Source organism: Perca fluviatilis, chromosome 24, assembly GCF_010015445.1.
Source record: "Perca fluviatilis chromosome 24, GENO_Pfluv_1.0, whole genome shotgun sequence".
Taxonomy (NCBI): Eukaryota; Metazoa; Chordata; class Actinopteri; order Perciformes; family Percidae; genus Perca; species Perca fluviatilis.
This window is the reverse complement of record NC_053135.1, coordinates 19,084,290-19,107,805: the sequence shown is the minus strand read 5'-3', so window position 1 is coordinate 19,107,805 and position 23,516 is coordinate 19,084,290. Positions and strand designations below refer to the sequence as shown.

Sequence of the window (23,516 nt, the reverse complement as noted above, 5' to 3'; positions counted from 1 at the left end):
AACACTCCTGGATGCACTAGGTGTTTAAATGGCAAATTAATAACTCCAAAACTTGATAAACGTGCGAAGAAAACAAGAACCACTGTTTTACCAAATAACAGACGGACACGTTTTGTGTAAAAGTGCAGCAAACATGAGGGGGTGGGGGGGGAGTGGATTTCTACAGCCTGAGATTGCTGCAACGTTAAGTCAGAAATCCTTCCGACGCCCTGGAGAGGAGTTTAAAAAGGGCAAAGGGAGAAACACAGGTGATTTATTTGAAAATGTCTGTCAGTGATAATGATGTCATGCTTTCCAGCACATCGCGTCCAGCCTCGCTGTGGGATGAAGGAATGTCAAGGACAACGCCAGACACAAGACTCTGATTGTGCCCTGGAATCAGAAAGAGGCTCGGCGATACACTTTCTGTTCTGCTTTTCTCTCTTACATGCAATAGTTCTGGCTCGGAAAATCATCCAGGCTGTGTTGCTCCATTGCCAAAGACACTTTTTAAAGCATCACGACACATGCAATGAGTCTTTAGAGAGTCTCTTTGTGGTTTTTGGGGAGCGACATTTCTCCATACTTTTACTGCACTTTCCCCAAAACATCTAAAAGACATTGCATTCACTCGCACTTCCAAGACCTGTGTACAAACTCTCGATAGGGGAGTGACGACCAAATCAGTCTGAGTAGGAAGGAGGGGGGAGGGCTAACTTATCTCAGGCCTAAGTTATGTGCTGAGGTATCACTGTAGACACTTAGGCACCGAGGAAGAAGAAGAAGAAAAAAAAAAAAAAAAAAAAAACAGGCTGGGAAACACAGCACCCGCAAGATTGGGAAAGAGACTCCCAAACGCTCTAATGAACTTGACTTGCTCTCCGAAATATGTCAGCCACTTTATCACACAAGAAGCATATTATCTGGGAATTGCAACATAGTTGAATTACAGACATTATGGCACCGCGGGTCTTTATCAAATAAACAATTACCGTATGCAACGACAGCTTGTTTATCCTTTATCTTGATTTATTTACCAAACCGTCTTCTCTTTCTCCCCGCCTTAAGGAGCCAATATGAACTGTTATTTAGGAGAAGCAAATGTTGATACCCACTAAGTTTTTTTTTCTCCATCCCTAATAAATGTGCAATCCCACCCCTCCCCACCCCCATATTAAAATTTAAAACTGCTGAATGTTCCCCCGTTTTTCGGCAGCGTGCACAGCTAGTTCATTAGCAGAAATGAATAGCGGAGCCCAGCTCATTTAAATTGGCTGTCTTACATGACTTCTCGCCATACTCTGTTCCTGTCGCATGCTTCCAAGAATCATTGACTCTTATTATACATGTAAATGGCTATCATAAAAATAAAAATTTCATTTAAGATTGTTAATGACTTTTTGCAGCAGTCTGGCTTCCTTTAATGATCATACCCTGCCCCCTAATTAAAAGTATTTATCTTTCAAGCATCCGTGACTGCCCCGCTGCAATCTGAGTTGCTCAACAAAAAGACGATAAGTCACTCAAGTTTTGGGGAAGGTATCACCTGCCTGGGATTAAGCAGCTGGGTAGGGAGGAGAGGTGAACACTGATACAGTTTGAGTCCTGCATCTGAAACAATGACTCACATCAACCACATTCTCAACTCCCGGAGTGTTCCATTTGCTGCAGCTCGCGCGCTTTTTTATTTTTTGTGATTTTTTTGGGGGTGAGGTTATACCTTATGGTAAATAGTTTTCGTTGTTTGCCTCAGAGCGGGACTTTTCTCTAAGCGTGAACCAAATGGTCTCTGTCGCTCCCACAGAGAAACTGTTTATCATGTCTGTCAGCCGAGGGAGCATCATCGGGGCTTCGCCGTCAGACCTGGCTCAAGTCGTGTTTGCCGAACGCTTCGTGGAGTTTGTTTAAGTCTACTCGGGCACCAGATGGGGTGGGGTTTAAGGCATAAGACCGTACCACGAGTGGCAGGATGTGCACACATTCGCAGTAACGTATCTGAGAGTCAGCTTAGCGGTAGCTTCTGGGATTGACAGCTCACCTGAAAACCCCACACATCTGGTAGAGCACATAGAACAAAGGAGAGAAGAGGGGTTTTTAGAGTGCAAGATCTGTGAGAAATATGAAAGAAATAAGGTTATTCTGGACACTGTACCATTTAAAATATATTTTACTTTACGAGCGAAAACACTCCCTTTCAGAACTCAGAAATGAACCATTTCTGCATTTGCGCACCAGATACTTTCTGGGAGGAGGCATTCATCTTCCTGAAAACGCAACGAAACGTTCCTGATAGTGTCACAATAAGGTTCCTGTTGACCGATTTCATGTTGTGAATGTGAAACTTTAACTCTAGCCACATAACGTACTGACAGCACTTCATAAGCAACATTTTGCTAGCTTTAGATTGGTTTCGTGTGAGCACGACAAAAAATAAAATAATTCCCCATGTCCCTTTAGGGCAAGGCCACTCAATTTTGGGGCCAGCTGCCACATTTGGCCCAAAAGTACATTTTGTGCAGCAGGGTTAGGGTTAGGGTTAGCCCTACTCACCAGTACCGTCGACCGAGGCGCTCAGCATGTCGTTGTCGGGCCAGATGTGCTCCACGCCGCTGTCCCGCATCTCATCGTCCTCCTCCTCCTTGGTCAGCAGGCCGTGGCTCTCGGCCCGCGGCGAGGCCTCCGGGTTGGTGAGGCTGGCCGGGCTGCCAGTGCCGTTGAGCAGGGGGTCTTCCTCGGACACCGGCAGCTTGTCCTCCTCCTCCGTCTCCGAGCCCGTCTCAACCACATTCTCGTAGTTCAGAGCTGTAACACAGAGAGACAAAAAGAAAGGGTCAGTACAGGAGAAAGGAGGGAAAGGACTGTAGGTGTGAGAGGGCGAAATGTGGAGGTATGTCCCTCTTCGGCTAATGTATTATAAAGATGGAGGCGCTACAGACTGCCGTCATTCGAGCGACTCGCTCGTATGTATTCTGAATGATTCTAAATGTCAGATTCTATGCTTACAAGAATACTTTGATTAGTTGGTGGAAGTAATTACACATGAATGAGCACATACTTGTGAAAGAACAAAGGGGGTTTTGCCGAAATTACACAATGTAGGTTGAAGTAAAGGACCTGAATACTTCTTCCAGCGATTTGTAAATGTTATATATGAGCAGCAATAGTCTTATGATCAACCATTGTTTAAAAAAAAAAAGTGTTATACCCTTGGATCCTCTTAAGTATGTCTTATTTTAGTTTCTAAATTTTCACATTTGTTGTTCAAGCCAGTCATTTTCTGGCAGCTTGCAATGTTATTGATCAAGGAATGTAGGTGTAAACTACTTTGGAACTTGCATATGAGTGTCAGCCGAGTGATTCAACTCTAAACATAAATGACAGAGGAATCTGAAAAAGGGATTTCGACTTGTTTTTGGAAATTGAGGGTTTATTTCCAGATTAAAAAAAGGTCGCCCCACATCACTGCTCGGTCCAAGGCGTAGGCTCATCTTTTCTTTTTTTTTTTTTGTGGGTTACACCCCAATTACAGCATCCGTGGCTGGAATCTGTGACTGAAACGCAGCGGTGGGCAGACAGCTGTCGAGGAGATGCGGGGGCCAAAATAGCCACTAATTTTCAGTCCTGCTCACATGCCTCGGATGCCAACGAGCTGCACCTTTCAGGACCGGCTCTGCCCCGCAGCATACCCGTCACGATTGAGATGCTTCACATAGCACGTGCAATATTACAAATGTCGCTGGCGTGCATACAAAAAGGCTTAACCTATAGTAATTTAGATTATGCATCACATGTACCCCTTTGGATGTCTTCTTCACATTTGCATTGCCAGTGAACCATGAACATGAACACAGAGGTTTCCTAACATGTGAAACTATAGATACGACAGGGTCTTGAGGGCCTATCGAGTGCACACATACAAAGAGGTAGGCTGACATACATACCACACGCACACACACCCTCACACACACTCCAAACTCCAGAGCAGCATCAGCGGGGCCCGCCCCGCTTCCACAACACTCAGGTCCCAGACATATGCCTGCTTTTCTTAAAATAGATGGCCTGTAAATAAGCGCTGTGAACTTAATCAAAAGGTGGCTCGCGTGCAAATTAGTCACCAGCATCGGCAGGTTTCTCAGCGCATGCTCGCCGCAGCGTAAATTGTGGCAGAAAAGGGAAGTCAGAAGACTTTTTGGAGGAGTGCAGATGGAGCGCTAGGCTGAGCCAGGAACATGGCATCGCATGGGGACACACCTCATTGGCAGCTCGTGCAAGAATGTTCTGCGGTGAGAGCCAATCATGGGAGGACCCAGACTTTGAGCCACCATCGTGAAGAGGCTTTTTTTTTTAAATGTATTATTATTGTGCTTTAGTTGAAAATTTATGTTCCTGAGCAATTAAAAAAGCTGCAGCAGGCTCATAAGTCTTTAGTGGAAAATCAACACATTTAAATCTAATGGCTTGGAGAATGTTATATAAATAGTTTACAGCGTGCAGAACGCCTCGCATTGTGTCATCGACAAAGCTTAATTACAACATCTTATGTGCCATATTTTGGCCTACTCAGGCCTGAAAAGTGTCCCTGCCTCTTGAACCTTTCCCAGAATCAAATCAAGAGCGACCAGATGAAGTCCATGCATGCCATTTTCTGAGGACATTATACATATCAAAAGATAAGCCTCCCCACATCTCCTCCTAACACGTCTCCGTACGACTGACCGGTCTGCACTCGCCTTCAGCGAACAACTGCACAACAGGTGCAAATTAAAATGAAAACAGGGCTTTCAAACGTGGGAGGGAAGGCATGGGGGGAGGGGGGGGCGAGGAGGGTGGCAGGCAGGCAGGCTGGCCGGCAGGACGGGGGAGGAGGGAGGAGGAGGAGGAGGAGGAGGAGGAGGAGGAGGAGGAGGGTGGGAGTGCGGTGACCTGCCTCGAATACCAATCGACAGAAGAAACAAAACCTTTTTCAAGAGGTGTGATCACAAGGGTTTAGGCAAGTTCAGACTCAGTAATGCTCCTCGGAGATGACAAAAAAGGCAACCGAGGCTGGAAAACCCAGGAGCGGAGAGAAATCCTGGGTGGTCCACATCTACCTTGGTACAATTGATATTGTGCCTTTGCCTAAAAGTTATATATATATTTTTTTTTATAAGAGAGGAAAGCCTTTACCTGTTTAACTCAACATATCCGTTATTTCAACACTGAAATGGTCAAACTTCTCTCAACTCAACGCCCCTTCAAAACAACAAAATTATTATTATTATTTTTTTTTATTTGTGGCTCATTGACCCCTGAGGTTTTGAACTTTTTCTCAGCAATGTCCCATCAGCTCTGTGTCCCCCCAACGTGCAGAGAAGTAGGGGAGGGGCAGCCGCCAGCGCGGGGCTGGTAGAACAAAAGGCCAAGAGGCTTGGGAAGCTATCAACCCGTCTCTGTGAACCTGATCTCGGGATGCAGATTCAATGACGGCGGAGCAGGGGCTGGCTGAATGAAATTATCTAAGGCTGGACAGGTTTTAAAGGGCCCATTCTTCCCCAATAAAAGGAGCGAGGGAGCTTCTCTTTTTGTTTAGCAACACGTCCACCGCGGCAACGCACACCGGTCTGACTTGCAATACTCCCACACAGGGATTGAGGGAATGCTGCATTTGAGTGGACCTTCTGGGGCAAAGCAACTTTTCGGGGCATGATTGAGAATTTAGGGGTCTTCAAAAGTAAATCCTGGAGAAGCAAAAGTGGAGCTTTTCTCTATTCTATGTTCTTTTGTCTCAAGCTTTTTTCTCTTTCTCGATTGTCTTGGCATCTCTTTCAATTTCTAACAATATTTTAGCACGGGGGGGTTGAACTGTCTCTGAAAAGCTACAGTAGACGCAATCTTCTCCGAACGTCAGCTGTCTCCTCGGCATTCAACGTATAGTACCTCCGAGGAGGCAAAATGACAGTGGGGGCGCTCGTCAAAGTCAAACCCTCAGCATTAACGTCAAAGAAAGCCGCCATTGTTTAGGTGCCACCGCTGACAAGAGCCTCTCCCTCTCCGAGCGCCAAGCATCTATTGGTATTGTGTCACGCAACAAAGTAATTCTAACCTACTAATATTTCGCAGGCAGTTATTCCCCCCCCCCCCCCGCCGGCCGAACCTCGCTCCTAATCAGCCTTTTGTGTTGCTGAGAAGAGAGAAAGACAAAGAAAAGATGTTTACTCCTCAGAAGCCTTTCCTCTCCTTTTCTTACCTTAAGTGTCATCCTCGACAAAGGCAATCACGGCTGACGTTTTTACAAACTCGTGCTACCTGTTTGATATTGCTTTCTTCTCTCTTCTGCTTTTTAAAAAATAAAAATACCCTTTAAGGTAAAAAAATTAAAAAAAAATAAAAAGGGCACTTCTTTGACTTGAGTTTTGCAGATAATTAAAATGACACATGTAACAAGCGCAATTCGTGTTAAATATCGGGTTTTAAACTATCTGACATAACCCTTTTCACAGGCCCAGCATTATTCTGTCAGTCACAAAAAAAAAGTATAGAGAGGAGAGGAATATTGTATATTGATTAGAATGGCTAGAAGCATCAGGAGTGACAGCAGAGAGACCCAGAGTGCAAAGGGAGAAAGTCTCGTCATTTTCTCTGATGAAGATAAATAAAGAAGAAAAGAAAAACAATGGCACATGGCATTTCTTCAGCCGCGCCAGTCGTGTTCTGCAGATACTGAGAAGCCGGCGGAATTAATTTAGGGCCGGGAAAACAAACTCCAAAATCGAAAATTATTGTATTTACAAAGCGTCAACGAACGAATGGCTCCGGTGATTAAAAAAAAAGAAGAGAAAAGGCCTTGAGTGTTGGGAGTCATAATGGACTCCAGCTAAACCCAGAGATAACTCGCTCCGTGTGTGTTTTTTGACAACAGTTGTCTGAGCACATGCTGCATTCAAAGACACCCCAAGTCACTCGCAGGAATGATGTTGACCCGGTGCATCTGTTTGTCGGAAATAAAAAAAAAACTTTGCACGTATGTATGCAAGGAATTTCTTTCAAGGTTTAGAGTGTGTGACACGGGAAAGAGGAAATCTGAAAATGAGCTTGTGACACACATACTTTTTAGGTCCTCTAGAGGCAATTCGGTCAAACTTCTGGAACGTACAGTACATACCTGGTTTTCACAAGTTTCAAATGAAATTGTCCAAAAGTTTTGAGGGGTTTTATAACCCAGATATTGTGGTTAAATATAGTGTCCAAGTTTTAGCCGCTAGAGAGGGAGGTAAAGGAGAGTTTCAGGTATTAACGGTAGGCATAGGCGTAATTTACAGGGGGGGATGGGGGGGTTACAACCCTCCTAATAATCAAGACTGGCCAGTGCAACCCACCCCAAAAAGCTATTATCATTTTCTTTACATAAATAAAGGCATTTGCACCATAAATTGTGTTTCAAAAGTGGACATCTCAACCCCCCCAATGTTGAACCCAAAGTCACGCCCTTGACTGTAGGTATGCACAGAAGGGTGAGAAAGTGAAAAATACTGCTCCAATTTGAAGCCCGGTGCAACTCCACAAACCCTCTCTTCCACAGCTGTGAAAGCCAAGTTCGGAGGTCTTCCACATGCACTCTGCCCAGGAAAACCATTTGACAATGCTAACATGTATAATCACATCTATTTAACAATCCCCAAGTAGTTGTCCAGTGCCCGGAGGAGGCTGCACTCAAAGCCCTTTCCTTCTCGAGAACCGGAGAGAGAGAGAGAACTCTTTCTGTTTCGGCGGGCCAACGGTGGAGGTGATCGCTGCAGGGGGAATGACTAACACCCACGTTTTGCGCTCTCTCGCGCTAACCCCGGCTGACTTTTTTTAGCCGAGTGTCGGGGCTTAGCTCCAGGTGACACGCACGGCCTCCTACGCCGATAATGAGCCAGGACATTCTCCCTATTGGACGATAACTGCTCACGCTCGCTCCCTGTCTCATGAATGTGAGCCAAGCGGATCACCTGGATGGCTGCGAGGGAGACGGGGAAGCAGAAGTGCTCTGTTAAGTCAGTGTGTGTGTGTGTGTGTGTGTGTGTGTGTGTGTGTGTGTGTGTGTGTGTGTCGGCGGGAGGGCATTAAGGTGCAAGCGAGGTCGCTGCCTCGTGGCTACGGCCGGCGGTAGCGGATTCTTATGATGACCTTTCGTCTGCCTTTGTTCCTGTCTGCAACAGTTTAAACCCTTCCCCGGGTAAGTCTTACTGCTGTGTGATGGAAACCTCTTTCACTACATCGGCCTCCTTTTTACATCACCAACTCATTCTTTTACATGGTTTTCTTTCTCTTTTTGCAACCATCTTTTCCCCCACACTTTCTATATTCCTAGATCCATTCTTGTATGAGCCCAAATTTGAAAAACTTACATTACAGATGCTCATCATGCCAAAACACTACCATGAAGAGGTAAAACATTTTATAAAAAATGCTCGGTAGTAAACGGCCACTGATTGAGACACCCAAACTGATCTATTTAGTTTTTTAAGAGACGTTGAGAAGAGAATTATGACGAAAACACAAGATTAACTTAATTTTAAAGGCTTGCAGTTCACCTCAAAATACTGTTTTGATCAAACTAGAGAACCTTCGAAGAGTATACATCTTCTACGTAAAAACCCAAAACCAATCTTTAGGTAGGACAGGGAACACCAGTGGCGTCTAGGAGTGAACCCAAGTCACGCCAGACAAAAGAATAGCAGACATGTTTGGATATTCTGTGCTATCTTGTCTCAGTATAATGGTGCGATCGAGCACAAGGGGCAAATCGGGGCCAAGTCGGTGAAAGGACGGTGGCAGAGGGCAAACAAAAGCCCTGAAAAGAGACAGAGAGAGAGTGAGGGGTGAGGGCCAGGGGAGGGGAGGGGGCGACTTGGGAGAGACGATGAATGGTGAAAACTCAGTGAAGTGTAAACGCAACCTGGGAGTATGTGTGTGTGTGTGTGTCTGTCTGGGCAGTGTGTGTGTGTGTGTGCATATGTCTATAGAGAGGGGGGGGGGCTTCTGGAAAGTGAAGTAAGTGTGTTTGACTGATATGAGTTGTTGAGGACAAAACTGTTTTACACTTTTAGGTGTTTTAAGAGATGCTTTTAATGGAAATAACTGAATGTTTAAAAGTAAAATAAGTCTCTCTGCAAGCATCGACGTGGTGAGAAGGCACATTATTCACATTAATATCCAAAACCAAGCTATAAGGTAAATCAAAGCCTGACTATTTTAAGTGTTTTCCAGGATTTGAGTGTGAAATCCTCTCAAATAGAAAACCAAAGTGGTCTGAAGCTACAGAGCTAGTCCTTCTAGATGCATCCGCGGGGGTAAACAGCCAGTTAACCCAACGTTTACAACCAAACCACAAAGCAAAACTTGAGAAATGTAGACCTTTTCCATAAGTCGCCTACATCGCACCTTGGTGATTTCCTCTTTCATTTGATGCGTCTTTGATTGTGTGTGTCGACGGCGAAACTTTCCAGCGCGTCGCCACACATCCGTCAAAACCGCCGCCGGTGGGGGGAGGGGGGGTTTGTCCGCGGAGGAGACACCTCGCAGCAGCGCTGACTCTAATTCAATTAAAGTCCCATTTATTTGCCGAGGAGGCCCGAGCAACAGGCTGGGGAGGGAGAGAGGGAGAGAGAAGAAAAAAAGCTGCAAGGTTTGCTCAACAGCTCAGAGGGTCCCACCTTTGCCGGGTCCTGCATGGATTCACCATCTGTGCCCCCTCTTCCCCTCCTCCTCCTCCTCCTCCTCCTCATCCTCCCCCAGTTCACACATGTTCCTGCCTCCAACAAATGTTCGGAGTAAACCTCCCCCCCACCCCCTCCATCCTCCGCCTCCTCCTCGTCACACAAGCCAAAGAAGAAGAATAAAAAAGACACACAAAAGCTTCCCCTGGCTGCCCTCAGGACTCCCAGGCCAGGAGAGTGGGAGGGAGATTTTCAGAGAAGAAGAACAGAGGAGGGGAGATATTGGTAGGGAAGGGGGAGGTAGGGGGAGGAGCTGTAAGTGTGTGTGTGTGTGTGTGTGTGTGTGTGTGTGTGTGTGTGTGTGTGTGTGTGTGTGTGTGTGTGTGTGTGTGTGTGTGTGTGGAGAATATATATATATATATATATATTTTTTTTTCCTTCTAAATCCAGCTCAGGTGAGCTTCGCCGATGCTACCCTGACACACGTCAAGCAACGGAAAAAAGGTGGTGGTGGGGAACGGTTAAAATTAGAAAATTTAATTTATTTGATAATTTCCCAGAATAATTAGAGTTAATATGGGTTAATTAATATGCAAATCTCTCAGCAGATGTTCGGCAGCGAGGCTGCGCGCGGCTGAGGAAAAACAGCCCCCTTCTACTTTCTCCTTGCCTGGTTTTGGCTGTCAGTTATTGGGCCGTAATTACTGTAACTAACCAAACACACACACACACACACACACACACACACACACACACACACACACACACACACACACACACACACACACACACACACACACACACAGGGGGGAAAAAAGAAAACGTTTGCTGGGTGAACTGCTTCCAGTTTTGGAGTCGTCGCAGGCAAAGCGGTGCTTCTCACACACATAAGAGAGACCATCACTAATTTCCCCTTCCACTATAAAGACCCTTTTTATGCTCCAAGCTGAATGAATGCAGCGAGTGCTTTAAACTATTTGAAATTTGCGAGGCTTTGTGTGTGTGTGTGTGCGCTGATGTATACACGTAAATTGAAAAGAAGGAGATGCAGCAGGAGAAGCAGCAACTATACTGTGACAAGAGCACCTGCACGTTAAAATAGAGTGGAGAACACAGATAATAAAGCAGATGTGCGGAATCTGCCTTGCCATAAGAAAAGGGGACGTACACGTGTTTACACGTGTGTTCGCGGCTGAATACTGAATGCCGTAAACATGCACATGAGTGGCAATACTTGAAGCGAAGAAAAAAGATGCTGGGGATTTTGTAAAAATAGCAAAAATAAATTAAAAAATAAATTAAAAAACCCCACATTTGAGTTGCTGTTGAAGTTTTTTAGACTTTTATTTTGAAGTTCACTAGCAAATTCCACATTGTAAATGTTTCCCCAAACACAAACATAACGCAAGCTCTGCATCCGCAAGCAGGCATCATTTGCACAATTCTATTTCATAATTCAACAATTAATCTGTCGGTTGAGCGACAGAAAAGAATCGACTAATTAATGTGTATGGACGTTTAAGTCTTCTTTTTTTTGAGCAAACGGGTATTCACAGGTTTCAAACATTCGCCAGCTTCTCAAGTGTTTTATTTTCGGTTTTACATTGTTGAAAATGTTATGTATTCGAATTTTAGACAATTTAAAGGCATCACCCTGAGCTCTGGCGGCTTACTTTGGCCATTTTTCTCTATTTTCTGAAATTTTATACACTAAATAATGGATCAATTCATCTAAAAAAAAAGAATCAAGAGATTCATCGATAATGAAAACAATCACTAGTCACAGCCCTAAACTGAAGACATTTTTCTCTTCTGGTTTCGTATTCTTGTGGGAGGAGGGAAGGGTTACCTTTAATAGAAAGATTTAATTCATGAATTCTTCCCTGGGGAGGGAGAAAAATATAAGAGCCTATCTCAGGGTGCTTGCCAGGGTTCTCCTGTGGTCAGCTCTCTTCAACAATAATGTGTTTCCGATAGCAGCCAGTGTATTGTGTGTGTGTGTGTGTGTGTGTGTGTGTGTGTGTGTGTGTGTGCCAAAAGCAGAGACTGTTATCTAAATCGTTCCTCTTTCTCTACAGCCCAGAGTCTCTCTCTCTCTCTCTCTCTCTCTCTCTCCCTGCCTCTCTCTCTCTCTCTCTCTCTCTCTCTCTCTCTCTCTTCGTTTCCACTCCTCCTCCACCTCCTCCTGCCCAGTCTCAAAGGGACACCGTGGCTCAATGCCATGAGTCCACACCCCGGCATACACGCACACACGCACGCACACACGCACGCACACACGCACGCACGCACGCACGCACGCACGCACGCACGCACGCACGCACGCACGCACGCACGCACGCACACAGGCACATAGGACGCAGTGGCAACATGCATTCATAAAAATAGACGCGCACACACAAATGACGAAGTGGCTTGAGGAACATTTTTTAAAATAGGAGCACACCCGCACACACACACATATATATATATATATATATATATATATACACCCACACACACACACAACATGTTCACACACACTCAGGTGGCGGAATCTGCTGACATGGCCTCGAATCAGGTTAGATTTCGAGGTGGAGAGAGGCGGGTCAAATTGATAGTCGCAGCCTTCTGTTATTAGGTCTGACTGTTTAATATTGGAACCTGGCCTCGTGTGTGTGTGTGTGTGTGTGTGTGTGTGTATATGAAGGCCCCATGAGAGCCTGCGTGGCCTTGCAGTACTTTGTGCGCAGCGCCACCATGATAACACATCTGCTTTGGGTTCATCTGTTTATGAATCACTCTTATCTGCGTCACGGAAGAAGTGCTAACTCGCTGTATGTGTGTGGGGTGTGTTAATGTAAAGTGTGTATGTGTGTGTGGGAGTGTACGTCTGTGTTCCTGTGTGCGTGTTTCTCTGTAGGCTTGTGTCATTGTGAGTATTTACGCGAGAGGGAAACAGGCAGACGAGGAGGGGAAGATCTACTTTGGCTGAGGAAAATAATAAAAACCTTCCTGTGGCATGAGAGCACTTGTATGATTGCGAGAAATGCCAGGAAAAGGACAGGAAAAAGACAGGAAAAGGACAGGATAAAGACAGGAAAAGGACAGGAAATAGACCGGAAAAGTCAAACGGCAGCGACAGGTTCCATGCTATCGGGACAGGTGGCGTGTCACCTGTGAGGAAACTCTTTCCCTTGCAGCACAGAGTGGCAAAATCCAGCAATTCTTCATGCCTGACGGCCCCCACGTGCCTCCTTTTAATAAAAAAAGAATCTATAAAAATAAATTACTTGCGCTAAGTATATGCAAATTCAAATGTAAGCAATCATTGCAAAATTAATTTTGCCAGAACTGATTAAAAGCTTTAATAAATCTATATACAGTATTGCGCCAATCTGATATTGTAAATTTATTACGCTCCCTGTAAGATTAATTAGAAAGCTACGGTAACATATTGCACTGCCAGGACAGATTACTGTACTTTTTTTGTTAATAACAGTTAAGCAGAACCTGAGCTGTAATTACCGGCTAACAGAAGCTTTTGATGCTGATTTCCTTCACCAGGAGGAGAGAGAAATGAGATCCAGACGGTAAAAAAGAAACAAATGAAGGCTTCTCTCTCCCTCTCCCTCTCCCTCTCTCTCTGTCTCTCTCTCTCTCTCTCAAATGCTACGCATCTATTTTGGAAGAAAAGAATTAATCACTGCTTGAAGTTCATCTTTTAATATTGCACAAAAATCAAGGGAATCCAGGCTGGAGGACTTCATTTTGGGAACTGAGGACATGAATTAGAAACTATCCTCATTTGCCCTGGGAGTTGAGCAAGGCAAAGCACCGACAGTTGCCAGGGTTAGGGGTTGAATTCCCACCTGAGCAACCCCCCGTTCCAAATAAATCGTCCCACAAAACAACACAAGATCAAAGCCTGGCTCATTTTCCTTTTTTGAAAGTAACTGAAATCGTTTCTCCCAGACTCTTTCACCTTTTTCCTTAGACATAGCAGTGAAAACAACCGGTTTGATCTGGCCAAGGTTGTTTTTGCATTCCTGTCCACAGCGACGGGGCCATGGCCGCGGTTATCTCAGCAAAACAGCACCTGAGAGCTAAAACAACTCTTTCTCACTGCCGCCACTCCGGCCTCAATACTCCCTCAAAAGCAACAACTACGGAGAGTTCTGCGTGACTTTGGGAATATTCGGGTTATTGTGTTCCAATGTGATAAGCGGATGACCACTAGTGTTTTTCTTTCTGTCTGTCTTTGACATAAGCAGTAAAACATCTTCAGCTGAGACTGACAAGAAAAAAAACAGGGGAGAGTGAGACCTCTCGCTGTCATAAAAACTCTGCCAGTCACCAGCTGTTTAAAGGTCGATCAATGAGTGTGTGTGTTTGTGTGTGTGTGTGTGTGTGTGTGTGTGTGTGTGTGTGTGTGTGTGTGTGTGTGTGTGGAGTGTTCAGGGGGCAATGGAGGGGGGAAGTCAAGCAGGGAGCTCAGATGGACTAAAGAGATCAGACAGGATGAACCGGGGGAGGTGGGGGGGTCCAGGTGAGGGGCCACAGGAGGCTGGGACGAGATGAGGGTTGAGCCCTCTCCTTCTTCCTCTCTGGTCCGAGCCAAGGTGGGGGCCCAGGGCCTCATTCACATGGTAATGAGAGTGTAAAATCACATCTGTTACCCCCACCACACACACACACACACACACACACACACACACACACACACACACACACACACACACACACACACAGCTTTGTCACCTGAATAGCTTCCCCACCAGGTATCAAACAAGCACCAGGAAATGGGGTGTGTGTGTGTCTCATCCCCAGCAGGCAACTGGCAAACTGGGCTCTCCAATCAGTAAATGACACTGACACACACACACACACACACACACACATACACACGAGAGGTGGCCTGGGCCCTCACAGAGAGGGAAAGCCCTCTGGAGAAAGGCGACTCTCTCTGACACTGTTACCAACTTCCCAATTAGCTACCAGCCAGCCAGAGGGGGAGGCTGGTGGTCTAGAGAGGGGAAGAGGGGGGGTGGAGTTTGGACAGATAGGGGGGCATAGCTTATTGTCACGTGAACAACCTGAGCGTCCAAAAGCTATCTCGTGGAAGCTTTTTTTTCTCCACGTGAATTTTCAGTCAAATGTGGAGAGTTCTTCCCGAGCCTGCAGGTATGTTTCTTTAACAGCGCGTGGTCAACACGGCGGACGTCGCTGCGCGCAACGCTCGAAGCCATACGTGAACTGTCTATTAATGCTTTTCTGAATCGATTTCAGTTTACATTCGTGGCCCTTATTGTGATTGCCGACTGGACGGGAGATTTTTTGCACACCTTCCTTTTTACCACCACATCTGTGTGTGTGTGTGTGTGTGTGTGTGTGTGTGTGTGTGTGTGTGTGTGTGTGTGTGTGTCAGACAGTGCTAGCGGCAAGGTAGGCCAGGTGTGAGAGACAGCAGCGAGATGACACAACTTAACCTCTCTCTCGATCTCGGTAAACGGCACAAACAAGGCAGCGCTGCAGTCCGACGCCCCAGAGCCCATGACTTATACATGACGTGGGTGGAAGTACACAAGAGCAGACCGAGGCATTTTGTTTCTCCCCCCAGCCCCCCCTTGCCAGTTGCATCTTTTTTCATGTTGTACCTGTCTTTCTCATCTAGCCGCAGGAGGGCGAAAACTACACTTTTAATTACATGGTGGGAGCTGAGGGTGGAAGCAGGAGGAAGGAGCGGTGGGGTGTGCGGGGGGAGGAGGGGGGGAGTTGTGGATACCTAACGGCTCTTTCACATACTGTGCTGCACCTTAATAAGAACGCTGAGACCTTAACTGGAAAGTTCAAAACGGCAACCACCTCCACGTTGACAAGTGCAACCTTTAATATATCCATTTATTTGATTCCTTTTGTCTTTACCGGCAAAGTTATTTCCATTTCTGCCACTTAAACCACCTCCCAACTGGATATTTTTTTTCCCCATTTCAGACACACAACTGAGGTTCCTATCAGCGAACAACGAGTGCAATTATAAGATAATTGGCTCACATTCCCAGAATGACAACATATAAAGGTAATAATAAGGGTCAGAGTTAAAGCAGCCGCATGATAGGTGTAAAAAAAAAATGAAGTTATTAAATCAATGAATAAAATAATAATAATCTATAATAGGTTTTAATCATTTTTAAATTACGTTTCTAGGTATTAAAGTGTTCTCACCCTGAGCAACATTAACCATTAATTCCTGGTTCACAAAAATGACATGCAACCACAACAATGGAATAAATACGGCTCACGCATAACCTTCTGATGCCTTGTTGTGCACATTAATGTGTCACACCAGTATTACATTGCTCAAAGTAGGTTGGTGAGTAGACCTTTAGTTGAAGAAGATAATTAAACTGACTCCATGCAGAGAAAAGTAAAAAGAACGTCTTACGATCAGCTAAGATGGCACATCTGTGTGTGTATATATACTATGGCTTATATAAATGAGTAGCTCCATTGGCATGACTGGCTGCAACGCATCCACACACTCTGTAGTCTCCATATACTGTAAGTAAAAAGGAAATTTTGATCTAAGGCTTTTTTCCCCCCACCTACCCTTGGGTTCTGCCTCCCCGTGTTTCTGTCAATCCTCTCCTTTTTTTTTTTTTTGATCAGTGGCTTGAAAGAGTCGAGCATGTGTGAGTGCTCAGGTACCTGGGGTATGCCGAGGTGCTAATTAGCTCGGCGGGATAATTGATGTGTAGATTACACCGTTGAACAAATGCTCTGACTTGTTTGTTCTTCGCACTTCTCAGCCTTCTTGCAAAGGAGAAGAAAAAAAATCTTTCTCCGCAGCACCTCCCACCCCCCCTTTTACCTCAGCCCTAATGAACAATTTACCTGCCTTGTAAAGGAGGTGGTTAAGCCTGCCAAGGCAGAGGGAAAACAAAGAGGGGGTTGCGCCGGAGTTCATTTCCCACAGGTGGAACTGCTGTCTCCTGTGCTTCAAGACCATGCCTCTATTCCCCGGTGTTAGCGAGGCTGGCTGTGGAAGAAGAGTATGTGTATATACGCTTTGCCAAAACCCTGAAGGAGAGGATGGCGAGCATACATAATTCCAAAAAGGAAACAATTTAAAAAATGAAAGAGCATGCCATTAAGAGCGCCGGTAGGCTTCCATTGTTCTGCCCCCCCCCCCATAATGCTATTTCCTCCATCTTTTGTCTTTGGGATGCTATTATTAGCCGAGCGTGCACGCGAACAACCTCCCCCCCCCCCTTCTCACCCCGCGTCCGTTCAATAGGGTTTGAATTTGCTCATTAACGGCTAAGAATCCGCAAACACATTCGCCGGAGCTTTTGCTACTGCTAATAAACTAATCATGCCCTCTTGTCTAATTGGGAAATAGAATGAGGGGAGGAATGAGAGCTTCGCCTGAGGATTTTTCAGAAGCTTGGTTTCTATCGCGCTGGCAGAAAAGTGGAAGTGGAGCCCATTAGCAGGACAGATGTGGAGGCAAAAGGTGAGCGGCTGAGACGCCGGCGCCTCGCCACACTGCCGGACCGCCCGTAATCTGTCACCCGCACTACTTTACAAGTTAAACACATTATTGTGCTTATTGAGTCTCATTTCTAGGATTGCATAGCGCTGGTTGCCTTTTTTTCTCTCCCTGGTGGAGCGCTTACAAACCTGCCAGGGCACTGTCACTGCATGCAAGCTATTACCATTTCTTTAGCACTGCTGATTAGTCAGGCAGGCAGGGCAGAGAGGGAGCAGAAAAAGAGAGAGATAGGGGAACTAAGCCAAGACATAAAGTCTTTTGCTCATTGTTTTCTTGATACTTCCTTCACATCCCTTAGAAACCTCGTCTCAGCGGCTCAAGAAGCCCCCGAATGGCTTCACATGTCTCCAATTTTCACAGCTCCCGGAAGTCATATCGTTGCTATTTTTCCCGTGTAAGGGGCAAATGATTTGCACAGTGTGAATGAAAGGAAATGTGTTCTGCAAGATGTCCAAAAATGTGCTGTTTAACTCCGTGTTTACCGAATGAATTAAAGCCCACCAGGACATAGTTCAGCCATGAAAAATGCACTCAATACAACCCTCCCTCAAGAAGATCATTTTATTCTCTTGTTATTGCGTTAGTGGCCTTAGGCACCTCGAGTTTGCTATGTCGGTGTGATAAGGGAGAAAAAAGATGAGCTCTCTACTTTAGATCAACCCTGAACTCCCTGGGACAGATTACCGTGTCATCGAAAACCCGGGGCGGCATGTTTGGACTACACCAGATTGGGAGTCTTGCTGACTAACTGGCAGTTTCCGTCGCCAACCTGATAACTCTCCTCCAACATCCCTCACCCCGGCCCAGCCAGCCAGCGAAGCAGGCAAGCACTTTTTTTTTTTGTTGTTTTTCCTCCCTGCCTTTTTCCTGTCGCCATCTCGGTATTTAATCTAACACCGGCAGGCGGCAAGAAGGGTTTACTTTTCCCCCCTCAAAGACAGCACTGCAAGGCGGAGAAGGCAAAAGTGGGAGGAAGAGAGCCGAGCACTCAGGCGGGGAGGGACAGGGGAGTCGAGGCAAGGCACAGGAAACCTGGGCCAAGCGTCACTTTTAACAAAAGCCTTTCATCTTCCTCTCTGCTTTCCCCCAAGACAGTGCGCTTCCAGCAGTGGGATCCTTTTAAGTACATACCTGATAAGGAAACTTTTTTTTTTCTTCCCTTTCGAGAGTGCATAAAGGAAAACTATCCCCCTCCCAACACACACACACACACACACACACACACACACACACACACACACACACACACACCCCTGTGCAGTTAAAGCCCTCTCATCGCTTTGAACGCCAGATACTGTCCCTTTTATCCCGGGCAAGCAGGTTTCCTATGGCTATTAACTTATTCAAAACAGGTAATTACGGCGAGCAAACAGAGACGCCACGGATCAGAGAGAGCCGCTCAGGCCCACTCCACCTTTGCAATCAAACCGGGCGTCGTCTGAGCCGGCGAGTTAACGGGACAGAGGTAGTCGAGGATCCATTTGCGGATAACTGCTCCTAATCCATTTTAGTCAGGAGTCGCTGTGGCAGGGCTGTGTGTGCACTGGGGGGGTGGGGGGTTGGGGAGACCCATGGGATGTATCTGATGGAGAGGTCATAAATCACCGGGAAGAAGTTGAAAAAGTCGAGCTCCCACGGAGGGAGAGAGAGGTAGCAGACAAGCGGGGGTAATGCCCCGGAGGGAAAACAACTGAGGCTATCATCACCTTGGTTAAAATATCAGCAACCCTAAGGCCGGCGAGGGCGGGGACCGCCAAACAATGCCCTCTTCCCTGCGGTAGGAGAAGAGAAGGATTCATGCAGAACCTCTGGTGGGTGGTTTGTTATTGTGGGACAATTCCCCCAAGTGTAGTTAACATAGCGTGAGCCAGTTGGTGGACATTTTTATCCAAAGTGCCTTTGCTGCATACATTTTTAGCATGGGTGATCCCAGTGGGAGCCTGAGTCCCGGGCAGTGTTGGCGACTTGCTCATGGAGAGATGAAACCTTTAACCCTGGCAGAGTCGGCACTAGAGCTGCAACGCAGAACACGTTACCCCAGCAAGTATCCGTTAACATGGGGTGAAGGGACCCCAAAAATGCTGTCTCACATTCCCGAAATGCGACGAGGGAGAAGAGGGAAAGAGAAGAGAGAGAAAATCTTAACTCCACCTCAGGAGCCAAGTAGGCCTTTTTCACCTATCTTCTCATCTGCACAGGAAGTCAATGGCACCCCAGGAGAGCACTCGCTCTTTCCTTCCTCGTCTCCTTTAATTTTTCTCCCTCTGCGCTGTTTGTTTTTTCAGGTAATAAAAACAGAGCGGCTGGCAGAGACGTTTTCATGTTGTTTTGGTGACCTGGACAACATGCCCGAGCCTCCCCACGACGCCCGTTTTTCGAGCTAGAGGTGAAGTTTGACAAGATCCTTAAACGTTCTTCCCCCTCTCGTCTTCTCCCTCTCTCCGCTCAAATTTTGCTTGCGTAAGAAACTCTCTGTATCTATGGTAATGGGCAGCTAATTGATCCCGTGGGGTTTTCCCTGGCATGGGGAGAACTTATTTACTCTTGCGACAGAGGGATATTTCAGCTCAGACGTTCTTTTTTTCTCCCTCCCCTCAAGCCTTTCCTCTAATGTGACTATAACTCTCCAATTCTCTTATCTGTACAGGGCACGGAAAGGTGCAAAAGGGGGCCAATGTCTACACGTTTTCCCATTCGAGAAGCATGTGTTCGCGAGGTGACAACCAGCCGCCCGCTTGCACCGCAGAGTGGAACCAATCAGGCTTTAACACCTTGACTTTTCTCTCCAAATGTGGCCGCCGCCGCTGAGCTGCCTCGCCCGCCTCAATGTCAGTACTACAAATTGGCTTCCAACAGGAATCCAAGGTGCCAAAGAGCCATTAGACGGACAAAGGCTTGAAGTCTACCCAGGGATTAATGTGTCACAATCCGTGTGTGATACACAGGAATCAAGCCTCTTCATTAGGGCTCGCTATAAAGGAACGAGACAGATTTCCTCTCTGCCAACATCAGCTCATCTCAGCGTGCACTCTGCTCTTCTTCTTTTTTTACAGTGGCTTTCAACGCTTGAGGTTGTCATTAGGACCTATGGTTCGGGACATCTCGGGCATTTACCTGATCCTTTTATTAAGTGGGAGGGTGCAACAATAGGCTCCCCATGAATATGCGGATCATTTCCATGTCTATAGCTTCAAATGGAGACTTGTAGTTTCATAGGAGGATGAAATGATACATTCTACATTCTGTGCCAGCAAGGCCCAAAATGTTACACAAGTATAACTGCTGACTCTGGCTTTCATATCCCAGGTTTGACAATATCTGTTCAAAATGTAGTTTCACATTTGTAGTTTTTTAAGGAAGTCAGGATGGTCTGTTGGTGGAGACATGCACACACAACTGTTTGGTGTGTAGTATTTTTTTGACTTTTAATATTTTAATTACATTGTCCTGATGATACTCACATACTTATACTTAAGTAACATTTCCACTGCAGGACTTTTACTTGTAACAGAGTATTTTTACTGTGGGGTATTCATATTTTGATTTCAGTAAAGGATCTGAATACTTCCTCCATTGCTGAAAAGCACCAACAAAACACCTGCACCACGGGGCGACAACAGGCCCGATTGTCAGCGAAGCCCATCTTCAATTAAACAAAGTCGTAATCTGCCCCTGACAGAGCGGATTAGGCTTTGTCCTGGTGGGGGCCTCATAGGGGGACGAAGGAGGAGGAATAAGGAGGCGGCTAACCGCGGCTGGCGACTTCATTTACTGTGAATACGCCCTTGCATCCTCCCATGGAGTCACCTGAGTCAGCGCAGTGCTCGGTCGGTCGGTAGGTCGGCTGACTTGCTGTCTTACTTGCGGGACTCAAATCCCGTCCGAGATAACAGCTAATCATTTGTCACCCCGAGAAGCAATTCCCTCCAATCACCCGGGAAGAGAGCGCCACTTTATTCCGCGGCGCTGTCAGGAACGCAAGAAATTACATTCGGCCATGCTTCCCCCCCTCCCCTCTATCACCTCCCCCCCTCATATCTGTCCTGAGCCCTGTGTGGAACAACAGAACAACAGCTGACAAGATTGAAAACGACCGTGCTTCCAAACCCCAAACACAGACATAAACGTTTCTATGTCCCAGCTAGCAGGGAACGAGGAAATGTAATCTAATGTTCAGAGAATGTTTTAAGGATGGGCATTCATTATGTTCTAACAATGTTATTATTAAACATTTTAAGAAGGTTATCAGCAAACATTTTAAGATTGTTCTTATAGAATGTTATCCTACCTTCCAAAAAGAAAGCATTCCGGGAACCAAAAGAAAACTTCCCGCCAAAAACATTTTAACAATGTTAGGGCATTAACATTTTAAGAACGTTCTTGGAACAAAACAAAAAAATTCTAGCAGGGTTTCTATTGCTATACCTGTCAATGTCAGTTTTACCTCCCCCCAAGCCCGCTCAATGCTAAATGTATGGAAGAATCTTTGTTTTCAAACCCTTGTGAGAACATGTGGTCTAGAAATACAAGAATACATAATCACACAGGAGCTTTAGGGAACTCTGGGACAAACACATGCTGGCAGATACATGCATGCGAGCCTGCATAAAAAACACACACACACACACACACACACACACACACACACACACACACACACACACACACACACACACACACACACACACACACACTGTAGCCTGTCAATGCAGCTGTTTCGTTTGGGATTCCTTGAGTTGTTTCACTGTTACACTCTCTACTTTCCCAGTTAGACAATTATTTATATGGACCGGTGTCCAACAGCCGGGTTCCAAAGCTTAGAAGTTACTAAAGCTTGCTAAAAGTGGACTGATGATGGGGATTATTTGCAAATATGACATCCAAGACATTTCAGAAAACGCTCTCGTCCGACACAGCTCACACAACGGAAAATACACGACACAACTTCATGGGGTAGCACTGAACAGGAAACTATCAGACAGGGCTATGATCATGTATACTATAGCTACACCCTTCTCTTTTGTCACAGCATTCTGTGAAACATGTCTCCACTTCCCTTGACAGTCTCTTACAGTTTCCCAGTGAACTTTAGCTCTGTCCTCTGTTTTGACATGTGTGCCCATTCTCCTGTTGTTGAGCAAGACGAGCTATTTCCCCAGAACAAAGGTTGATGTCTGGATATTTGCCGTTAGCAAACTCAGGCTACCTAGGCAGCTCGCCAGTTTCTGTTGAACTTTGTGTTGGCTTTCAATAAAAAATATGACAACTGTGTTTGGGTGTGCACAAAAACGATGGGACGCGAGCAATTGCAACACAACTGCAGCAACTCCTGGAGCAACACGGCAGCTTTCCAGCAAAAATGTTGCTTGGCGCATTACCGGCACAAGAGCCTAGCCGAGTGACGGGGAAAGCGAAGCGGTGGCAGTTTGGTAAGGTTTCATATTCGGAGTTAGTCAACTGACTGGCTCTGGGACGGCTGCCCACACTGCATTGGCCATACTTAATTACATTATGCATGGCGTGGGGATATTCATAGCATACATGAAGAGTGAATGAAAAGAAGAAAAAAAAAAGAGAGACGATATTGTGGAAAAGGACCTCTGACATTGAACCAATTTTCTGACGTATTAAAAAAAAAAAAAAAATGGCACCGTCCTATTAGATTAGCAATGCTAAATTAACGGCAATTTAGAAAGAGGAGAAGAAGTCCAACCTGAGAGGAGATCGGAGCGACGGTGGCGTCTGGGAGACACTAGCTTGTTGATGGCATAATGCTAAGTCTGTGTGTTGAAGATAAGAGTGCCATAGAGTAGGCCCTAGGCCCAATGCTGTGTGTGTGTGTGTGTGTGTGTACGGATGTGTTTTATGTGTCAGAGAGTGGGGGGAGGATGTGTTTGTACACACACACACACACACATATACATATATATATATATATATATATAAATATGTGTGTGTGTGTGTGTGTGTTAGCGTGCATGACAAATGAGGATGGTACTTGACGTTGTGAAGCGACTTATCTCTCATTACGGGGAACAGTGGCTGAATAAGGCAGTCGATAGAAGAGAGAAACAATTAGAGAAAAGCATCCAGGACTATACAGTAGGAGTATAGATTGTTAAGGTGCAGTTTTAGGTGTGTGTGTGTGTGTGTGTGTGTTTTTTTGTGTGTGTGTGTGTGTGTGTGTGTGTGTGTGTGTGTGTGTGTGTGTGTGTGTGTGTGTGTGTGTGTGTGTGTGGAGAGAGATAAAAAAAATATTAATGATAGATGGGCTGAATGAAAAATTGAAGAAACTAGAAAGGAAAAGGTTTGATCTTTTGAAGAAG

General features: G+C 45.8%; 1 protein-coding gene across 6 annotated transcripts in view; it reads right to left on the bottom strand.

The window, feature by feature from the left end:
- zeb2b (zinc finger E-box binding homeobox 2b) overlaps nucleotides 1–23,516 on the bottom strand; it is a 103,507-nt gene that overhangs the window by 19,849 nt on the left and 60,142 nt on the right. For 4 of the 6 annotated variants that reach the window (XM_039793121.1, XM_039793123.1, XM_039793124.1 and 1 more), the window contains exon 3: nucleotides 2,530–2,784. In XM_039793121.1, coding sequence (XP_039649055.1) covers nucleotides 2,530–2,784 — 255 coding nt within the window. The remainder of the gene's footprint in view (nucleotides 1–2,529; nucleotides 2,785–23,516) is intronic. The other 2 variants (XM_039793122.1, XM_039793126.1) reach the window with 1 other exon arrangement.